A 10,437-nucleotide genomic window follows, 5' to 3' on the forward strand; every position below is an offset into this window, starting at 1 on the left:
ATGTGCTCATTTCAGTTTCCAAATTTCTTCATTAATCTAGAATTCAGGTACTCCCTTTCATTCATAACATTACATTCTTGTTCTTAGTACAAAAATATTGTTTTGTCTTAATTCCTACATCCCTATACTATATTTATATCAAATGTTTCATACTGAAACTAAAGTCAGTGCCATGACCTTTTTCGTTAAAGGGCTTCCATTACAACATACAAACATAATTTATTTTCTCAAGGAATAAGTATCTTTTTCTCTTATTTATTAAGAAGTTGTCAAATTGTATGTGCCAATGTATTGTTGAAGTGGTATTTTTGAAGGTTAACCATTGTAATTCTTTACTATTTACCTTTTCAAAACCATCACAGTACAACTAACATCAAAACACAGTTTCACACCATCTAGAAGAGATGTGTCAACCCCTCTGTACCTTTATTTTATTTATAATAATCTAACACAAATGTCATCCAAGCTCTACTTTTCAAAATCTCTTGATTTTAATGCTTTGTCTAAGACCCATACACTGTGTTTCATCAACATGCATTGATTTGGACTTGATGTCAATATCCTCTTCCAAATTGAGCTGTTCACGAATCAGTCCCTTCAGTTCCATCTCTGCCTGTGCGTGGGTTTCCTGCAGACGGTTAATGTTAGTTTCCAGTTCTGCAACCTCATTGATGAGTCGGTACTGGACGGGATCCCGGCATAGTTCCACGTTAGGTCTGTTGGTGCGCGTGTCCAGACGGGTGGTGGAGAGCTTGATTGGGCCTGCTTTATCACCGATGGCTTTATTCAGCTTGTCTATGTTGTTTTCCATCTCTTGGATTTGCCCGAAGACCTGGATTAGAAAAATGAGAAGCAAAAGTGGCAATTGTTTATTTACAGAATTTGCTACAGGATTGCATAGAATGTTGTAATCAACTTATTAGGGAATCAATATGCTGTGCTCTGTCACCTGCCATGTGATCAAGCAAGGTATGTTGGATGCCTGGTTGGATGTTGACATTATTAAATCTGGACTTATCTACACTGCATGGAGTACATCTTTCTGAAACTACCGCCAATAACAATTAGTTTTTGAGATATGCATTTTTATTTGATGCAAAATGCAAAAAACAACCAAAAAAAAACAACAACACCCTTTAAAAACCAAGTGTTGGCTGGATATATCTATATCACGATTCCCATTATCTAATTCATTTTGTTTGATCTTTATTACTCTTTTGCATTTCATAATATTCTGCCTGTTATGCAGTGGATGAAACATAGATCTTACCCTAGACAGATGATTCTCCAGTTTAGCCTTGGTATCATGTGTCTCACGGATTCTCTTATCAAATGCCAAGTTGGTATCATCAACCTGTTGCTGCATGTCATTAGCAGTCGTATTCAGCAGACTGTCAATGACAGCTCGCAAGTCAACTGAACACTTGCGATCACGCTCGGCCTTCAAGATGTTCTCATTAGAGAAACTCTGCCAATCCTCAGGTGTTACAGAGCTGTGAAGAGAGAATTGATGTTGTGATATTGAGCTAATCATTTGCTGCTATACACTGGCAAAGTTATGTAATAATCGGAATAACTACCAGAGCAATAGGTGAAAACGATTTTTGAATATACAGCGCTGCACTGGTACGTTCACCTGGTACCTCTGCATTGAACCATTCGTGCTGATCACTTGGACCTGTAAGATTAGTATCTTTGAAAAGACTGATATTGTATTCAATCTATGATTGCAGATATACACAGGTGGTAAGTGCAACCTCCTTGTAGTGTAGCGCGATATATTCATTGTTTTCACCTATTGCTATGGTAGTTAAAGGGCATTTCGTGATCCACAGCCTCATCCCCCACTTTTCTCAAAAAAGTTGAGATTTTTATATCACTGGAATACTCTGGCTACATAATGTTTATGTACAAAATATTTCTTGCAGATTAATTCGTTTAGCAAAGATATCATGAAATTTGAATTTCGTTCTGGTGCACCAGAACGAAATTACAACGTATTGTCTATGGAGCAGTGTAATACACATAATCATGCATAACTCGCAAACGCAAAATCGGAATCAACTGAAATTTTGGGAATATGCTTTTTTCGTGGATATGTACTGAAAAATGTCATAAAAAGAGGATGCTAGGATCACGAAATACTCCTTTAATACGATTTATTGCGTCACTTCGACTGGCTAAAAATGACTTAAAATTCATATACAGGTAGCTGTGTAAAAGGATGGATCTGAAATACAGAATATAATTTGTTTTCCTAATTGAAGATGTGTCCATTATGTATCGATCAATTCTATAACAACTATAGGAAAATTATTTAATTTGTGTTCAACCAAGAATATTCACCTGTGCTTGTTACTCCGCGACTTGACACAAGCGACTATACACAAGCATACAACGCTACTTTATGTGTCCATCATGGCTTTCTATTTATAACATGACGGGATGGCCTTAATGTCGTTTTTGCCAATGACATTTGACATGATGAAAGGTCAACTGATGATGTTGACATAAAGATCTCTGCAAGGTTATTTACGCACTATGCTCTGTCATGTAGAGTGTAAGTTCTTGGTTGAACACAAATAAGCAATTTTCCTAGTGGTTGAGAAAAAGTTTTTGTAGGTTTTTTTTACGAGCAAGTACTATGCAAACTTCATCCTCTTCATTTTTATTAAACGATAATACATTGCTATTGCTATATATATCAGAAACCTTGTGATTGCCTGGTCTGGAACAAAATCCCAATTAACCATTATTTAAATTGAAGAATGGCATTTATTTATAAAAACAAAGTTAGATTGCATCCACTCTTGCCATGTAAAATCTTACTTTGTTTCAATTTTGGCTACGCCTGATTTGACTGCCAATGCTGAATGGTCATCTCTAAGATTCCTACAGTCCTGATCAATGTCTAGAGCAGAAAATTTGTCAGTGAGATCCTTCTCCAACTGGTAGCGCCGTGATCGCATCACACGTATCTGTTCAGTTGTTTGATCAAGGGTCCTCTGAAGTAGCGCCATCACTCCTATGATTGTCTCGCGTTCTTTCAGGAGGTTCTTTTCTACGTCATCGTGGACCAAGTCTATTGCTACCCGATTCTCTCTGAAAAAATAAAGGAAAGGAAATGAAAAGACTGAAAAAATTGTTTTCCCTTAAATAAAATGATTCTACATATGATCCTTGTAATCTAAAGGTACTTCTTATGTGTGCTTTGATCGTGATTCAAAATGATTTTGCAAAGTTAATTTTGATCTTGAAATTGACAAGTTTTACTGATAAAAACTGTTGTATGGTCTCAACTGCCATCATCACATCATCAGTAATGATGGTGGTGAGGTTGGTTGGCAAACAGGTCAGGGGATATTGATTTTCTAGTTTTTAAACATAATTTTCACAATCAATGCTAAGTGTCCCAGCAAACACAAAAATGTCTGTACGCTGTTATAAACACATTTGGACTTGGCCATAACATTTTATTAATATTATTCAAATGTCGGGTTACCGGTATATAAAGGTCATGACAACATTTTATCATTTTATATGGGGAAACATTTAAAAAATGTTGACAAAATGTAAAAATGGAAAACATTTTTGCAAAATGTTTTTTTTAATAACATTATGTTAGAATGTTTTCTGACTGTTATTAAAACATTTTTATACCCTTTACATTGCCTGACATTCAAACATTTGTGTATGTGCATGCAGGTGGGTGTGTGACATGTTTGTGTTTTTCTTGAAAGGACCCTCATACATGTAGGTAACTTCGATTAAGTTTGGTGTAGATGGAAGGACATGTATGATGAATGTAATGGATAGACTCACTCACCTGTATCCTAAGCACTGGTTAACAATTGCTAGTGGATCCTGGCATGCGTCAAGAGCATTCTTTAATCTAGTCTGGTAAGCTACTAGTGTGTCAATTTCATTTTGGTGTAAATCAAGTTTACGATTCAACTCATCCTTCCAGAATGAGACATCATCTACTCTTTGTTCTGTAAAGATATGACATTCAAACCATGAGCAGTTATAATAAGGGAAACTAGTAGTAAGCGCTACTGGTCAAATTTATTACAATACTTAAAAGCAATCCTGATGACACATGGCATAGAAACATGAGACAATTTCACAGAATTGTATAATTGATAGGAACTTGAGACAATTTCACTGATGCACTGGTAGCAACACCATCCAATTGGCAGTTTGTGAAAAACAAATTAGTTAAAGTTTCAAAGCAAGAGTTCAATTTACAATGACCATGAATCGGAGAACTTGATTACCAAGAATGAATCAGAGTTGATTTGCATGCGTTTTAAAGTATATGCAATAGAATGATTCTGCATATTAAATTGTTTTGGCAAGAATCAAGATTGGTCCTTACACTGCGAGATGGAATTTTAAACAAGACTTTGTGTTCCAGCGATCTCTTACCAAATTTCTTGTTGACATCCCTCTGACTCTTCTTTGTGCTTTCATCTGTTTCATCAATAAGTCTATTGCTCTCATCTATGAGTCTCTCTGCACTAGCCCTCTGCTTCTCTGCACTGTTGTAATTAGCATGGTTGGAATGGGTCCACTCTCCATGAGTAAATTTAGGAGGTGCTTGGATCAGTTTGGACATGGTCAAGATGAGTTGGTATTCTAGGAACGAAAAAAATCAAAATGAGTCAGTAGAGCAGATTATTGCAGTAATTGTTCATGAAGAGACTGAAGAGAGTAGCATGAGAGCCGAAATTCTTCAATAAAATGAATCTAATTTTGGATTGATCATAACTAGTGGGACATCCGCTCTTCACACAAGTCCTTACTTGATAAGTAAATTGGGGCGTTCACTAAAACAGGTAGTCTTGGTCAAGACGCCCGGTCTCAATATACTATTTGGTCAGCCAATTCCTCAGGCCCTGGCCGCTTTATATGGCCAATAAAAATCAACTAAATTTCGACACTCACAGCTAGTATTGGCACTGTCAATTTTTTCTTCATGGTTTTACATTGTACAAACCGCGATCGGCGAGGCAAAGCCGAGCATCTTGTATAAATCGTCTAGCTCATTAATGTTTGTACCGTATGTAAATGACCCAATGCACTGACGAAATACGCTGTTTTCATTGGTGGTTGTACGATCAGGCCGCCCATTTTCTGTCAATCTTGCGGTCGAGACGGTTTTTTGTTTTTCAAAACAGCTGGGCTGCACATTTACAAGCATGCACCATGTGCGACGTGCGTGAGTGTTTACGTTATTTATTTTATTTTGTTCTTATTATTTTAGCTTCCCTTTTTCATATTTCCTGATTAGTTTTTAATTTTGCTCCTTTTTTTTTTTTTACAAAACCCTGGTTTAAATTAGGGGTTCATTCATATATTTTCAAGACTAACCAATTGTTTATGCCCGAGGGCTTTAGCCGAGGGCATAAACAACGCTTAGTCATGAAAATATATGAATGAACCCCGCTCATACATACTGTAACATTCTGCTTGCTGTTATTTCCCTTAAAAACTAAAAATACCATCATTTTAAACTAAAACTACCAGTTCCTTATCATTTTTAACAGTTTCTCCATTTTCTTGCTCAGTCCATCGTGCTTGGGCCTTGAACATCGCGTACATCACTCGCGCTTATGCGTAAATAGCTCATGAACAAAGACGCGTAATATCCTACTCGCGGCGTCCATCAGTTCTCGCGGCTTGTTTATGATCGGAACGCCGGGCATAAGCGTTGTTTATGCCCGCTTGCCCGCCTATCGACCAATCACGCATGCTGTTATATAGCGAGTATGTATGAACCTATTTTCACTGATTTTGAGGCCAATTCTTTGATTAAAAAAATTTTTCAAGCAAATATAAATTTAGTTAATTGCCTTCTCTATAATTATATCAAAATCTTCAGGGAAGGTTGCGTAAAAGGGTCTGGTTGTGCAATTGTGTTATTCCACGAAAAGTACGCTGATGCAACAGTACGCAGAAGGTACATCCTTTCATGATCAAGAATTTAATATTTTGCCTATAGACGATTCCGACAAGCCAAGTGATCCGCGCCAAACTAGCTTAGTTCGTTTGGATGGCGATCCAAGACGCCCACTATCCCGAGTGCATCAGAGCTTGTAAACGCTGCATGCCAATGATACTGGCATCCCGTAAAATGGATGGATGGCCCTAGCTCGAGATACTCTAGCTAAAATACAGGTTTACATTTACTATCTTACATTATCTTGCTGTATTTCAGCTAGAGCTCCAAACGACAAGCTTCCGGTTTTTTGGAGAACAATACTGTTACGTAAGATGAAGAAGAAACCCGCCTCGAGCCCGCCCTACTCATTATTTCATTGTACTTATTGCAATTTGCCTCCACACATTACGTAATCAACACAAAGCTTTTGTGAGGATTAGTGAGTGGATAAGAAATTGACAGTGGAGGATACGAAGGACACGCCGATTGTTAGTTGTCAATCATGAATTGCCGTAATGTAGGCCCCTATTAATATTTTACTGCATGGCATTCCGCAAACACCAAGACAAATTATGCCGTATTTTTCCAAAGATCATCTCATATGAAGTAAGCTGAATGCGATCTGTACTTTTGTAACATTCCGATCGCTTTTGATCACCTATTATCGGCGAATTTGCTTGAAAACACGTGAGTTCATGTTGTGTAAACATAATTAGCATAGACACAAATGAAATTACGATGCAATACAATGCAATTTGAATGCGCAGCAGATCTATAGAAATAACGTTGCCCGGTTTTATGCAGAATTAGACCCTGTCTGGATGGCCCCATCTATGGCCGCCAGTGAGGAGTTGGAAACTTGGAATGTGGCTCGTCGGATTCGTATATTCTGTCGGTCCGTGTCACGTCACTTCCGGTTGATGATGCGACTCACGGTCGAGTGAAACCAAGTCCTTGATTTGATTTTTGTTGATGATTTCTGTCATTTGTGTAAATTTTGATCACAAATACTAGTCAATGGAATCAAACAACCGTTTCTAAGTCTACAGTCTACAGAGTGGAAGAAACTTACAGGATTTATCGTGTATATAGGCCTACTGACAAACTTAAAATTAAATTCCATGGTCGAGTGCTTTTTTCCGCAATTGAATGTCACTCCAACAACATCGCTATGTAGCCTCCTTCACAGCCGGTTTCTATCGTTCATGACAAACCGTGAGTCACATGCAGTTTGGGCCCGAGACTAGAGGTAGCCCGGATGTTGGACCGACAGAACAGGGTCAGAAATTCGGCGAGAATCCATTCTCGTCAACAAAATTGCAAGAATCTAAATGGATTCTCGTAAATATTTCAATTTATCATGCAAAGTTATATGGCGAGAATCCATGGATTCTTGCAAAATTCCACTGGGAGAAAAGGATTCTTGCACTCGGTTGAGTACCGTAAATTCGTAATAAATTCCAATTTTCTAATACCTCACTTGCATCCGCTCAAACTTATCAGGGAGCTTAAATCTGTCCCTCTGACTCAGTAAAACTTTAAAAAAAGCTAAAGAAATACTATTTTTTAAGGAAATGTTACAACATGGCGGTAATCTTACTATAAATAGGCGAATGTTGTATCTATGTATCTATGTATGCCTATAATTAAAGGCTCCGTCAGTTTCGATCCAAATGTCGCCAAATTCATACGGGAGATCGATGAATATACAGGAACGTGTTTAAACTTTATTTGGTTGAAAACGGTCAAGAATTGGCTGCAAAAACAGTGAAAATATGGGTAAAAACAGGTTTTTTTTTATGTTATTCGGTTGTCAGCCTACACGTCACTGCAGCTGGCCGGCAGCGCGTCGGCGCCTCGTGCGTAAAGCGCACTACGCCAATGGGCGCGTAAACGGCGCAGAGCCACGCGACTGCGAGCCATAGACCAGTGGACCCCGGCAGTGGACATGATAATACGGAAAGAAGGAAAAATAAAGGACAAAAAGGTACATGGACGGGTCACGGGATTATGATAACGGGTGAACACGTCCGCAGACACGCTATGCCTAATAAATATGTGAAAAAGATGTTTGTTGTACATATTAATGTATAAGCAACATGAAGCGGTACTATAAAGAAAAATAACATTAAAATGATGACAAAAAAGTACGAGTAATAGGCCAACGGGTTAAAGTAACTAAATGAAACGGGAACAAAATAAAGAAACTAATCAGGAAATGTAAGAAAAAAGAAGCTAAAATAATGAGAACAGAAAAAAAAAAAAAAAACATGGAAACGGGAAATCACAAGCAGCAAATAAACAAAGAAGCTAAAGGAAATGTAAGAAAGAACAGATTTAGAAAATAATGGGAACGAGGTTAAATAAATTAACATGGGAACGGAAAATCACAAGCTAAGGCCATGGAAGAAAGAGATAAGAAGGAACCACAACGAACGCATTCACTTTGTCCACTCCCTTTACCGACATTTAGTTGACATTGTTATTCATGAGGATTTACTTTGATCAATACCCTGCGTTAAATAGGTGATTGGTATTGTATTCCATGTATTTGCATGTCTTCTGGAGCGTGTGTGAAGGATGATTTGAACTAATGACCTTCCGTGCAAGCACCCTATAGGATTTTCTTTGGTGACGTGATCATCGGTCACTGATGGCCTACATCTTTTTCTTCCATTTTGCCCAATTTTTTCGAAGTTTGATGACTTTTTTCTCAGAGTTGGCAGTCTTTGGCACTGAAACAGAGTTAGCTAGTTACGATTATACACATATAAACTATTAAATTAAACAGGTTTTATGTACCGGACTCAACCGGAACATTGTGCATTATTTAAGAACATTTTACATCTATTTTTCATCGAAAAAGTCACCAAAATCTTACCTTATTTGCTAAAGATGAAACTCAGCAAAAAAACAGCCGATTTTGATTACCTTTTCGATGTTTTATAGGACATTTTCTACACAACACGATCAAGAAAACAGTTTGACTGTAGATCCCAAAACAAAGCTACTATACATGTTCAGAGCATCAGTGAAATTCCATAATCTTACTTCTGGGTAGCGTTTGTTTGTTCGTGGATGGGTTTGTTATAAATTTTTCCAGTAATGATTTTGCCAAGCATCGATCGCGGTAAATGGATCATACATGAAAGTAAGTACCATTGATAGCTTTTCTTTTCATGCGTCAATAGATAAGCGGATTAAAACTTGGCCGATCGAAGTCGTTGTGGTTCCTTCTCATCTCTTTCTTCCATGCTAAGGCTAAGCAAAAGAAACTAAAAAAGAAAGTGTAAGAAGAGACAGGTTTAGAAAAATAAAATGTACCTTTTCAATGATTTTACCTGTTCAGTAATTAGTCCTGTTATGGTGAACGCTCCCATGATCTAGCGGGGACCCGCGCGTCACAAAGGGGAAATAGCCTTGTAAAACCAGTGTGCGCATGTGCAGCGCATGTGCAGTTCCCCTTTCTCGAGCTGGTTGCTATGGGCGCGCTTGTGCAAAGGGGACGAAGGGGATAATGTTCCCGGATGTCCGACCGAGTGAATCCCGCTAGTTCTAATAAATCAAAGACTAAACAGGGAAGCTTTAAAATAGCCAATGCACGTCACTGATGTTGCATGGCCATGGACTCATGGTTGTTCTGTATTTATGCACTATTTATAATAGTATTATACTTGTGAAGAACTCACCAGATCGTTAGAAAGAAACAGCAGATTTTGATCACAAAATACACTCCACAACTGCCTAAATAAAAGCGTGTTTGCGCCTAAAGTAAGCTGTAAAAATCGTTGTTTACTTCCCAATTTATTCCAGAGACATGTACATGTGCTTCCCTAGCAACCAGCTTTGACAGTCTCATTTTGGCCAGGTAGCAATATTGTTGGAATTATTTCAAAATTCACTTTGAAAAATCAGTTTTAGTAATGTTCTGTAAACATAAATCATGGGATTATTTTTCATTTTACTGTATCCCTCTATTTAGGTCTAAACCTTTAAGGATTAAACAGTTATTTTGGGAATAAAAATGTCATTCCACTTTGCTCCTCGACGATTTTCCCCTAAATGTGATAATGGTTGCATCCATGAACGTACAATTCTCAATCTCACAGCATTGACCTTTTACGTCACTCATCGTTTTTGGCCCGATAATATGGTCCAGGACCATAATAATTATTAACAAGGTTCCCTTAGGGGCAGTGCAATAATTAGGAGCCCTGGGGAGGGTAAAATTGGGAGGAGGGGTGGGGCAAGAAATTTTGGCGAGCAGAAGGGGAAGCATTTTTGGCAAGCCGAGAGGGGGGGGCAAGCGATTTTTCAGTTTGGCACTCATTCATGGGGCGCCTTTTTAATAAAACGCTCTAAAAAGGCTTAGGAAAACAGTAGGCCTACGGAAACGCTTAAATATGCATATTTTCCTGCTCGCTGCGCTCACAACATAGGCCCTACATCTAGACCTTTTAAGGTTTGCAACTTGGGATCCCAAAAATGTGGCA

The 10,437-nt window shown here is 38.1% G+C and overlaps 1 protein-coding gene across 1 annotated transcript; it reads right to left on the reverse strand.

Annotated features, from left to right (window-relative positions):
• Window positions 1-331: 331 nt before the first annotated feature.
• LOC140155823 (tektin-1-like) lies at window positions 332-9,791 on the reverse strand. Its single transcript, XM_072178807.1, has 6 exons — window positions 9,634-9,791; window positions 4,429-4,638; window positions 3,827-3,992; window positions 2,830-3,102; window positions 1,271-1,493; window positions 332-832 (listed from the first exon to the last, which is right to left on the reverse strand). Exons 2-6 carry the CDS (start codon window positions 4,616-4,618, stop codon window positions 476-478), a joined length of 1,209 nt encoding a protein of 402 aa, XP_072034908.1. The 5' UTR covers window positions 4,619-4,638; window positions 9,634-9,791; the 3' UTR covers window positions 332-475.
• Window positions 9,792-10,437: the final 646 nt, after the last annotated feature.

The sequence above is a fragment of the Amphiura filiformis genome, chromosome 6 (assembly GCF_039555335.1).
Source record: "Amphiura filiformis chromosome 6, Afil_fr2py, whole genome shotgun sequence".
Taxonomy (NCBI): domain Eukaryota; kingdom Metazoa; phylum Echinodermata; class Ophiuroidea; order Amphilepidida; family Amphiuridae; genus Amphiura; species Amphiura filiformis.

Excerpts from the sequence above, each read along its gene's own strand:
- LOC140155823 (XM_072178807.1), bottom strand. The coding sequence starts at position 4,618 with ATGTCCAAACTGATCCAAGCACCTCCTAAATTTACTCATGGAGAGTGG. Across the intron at positions 3,993-4,428 it reads GGATGTCAACAAGAAATTTG|AACAAAGAGTAGATGATGTC; the intron begins GTAAGAGATCGC and ends ATATCTTTACAG. Across the intron at positions 833-1,270 it reads TGGAGAATCATCTGTCTAGG|GTCTTCGGGCAAATCCAAGA; the intron begins GTAAGATCTATG and ends TTTCTAATCCAG.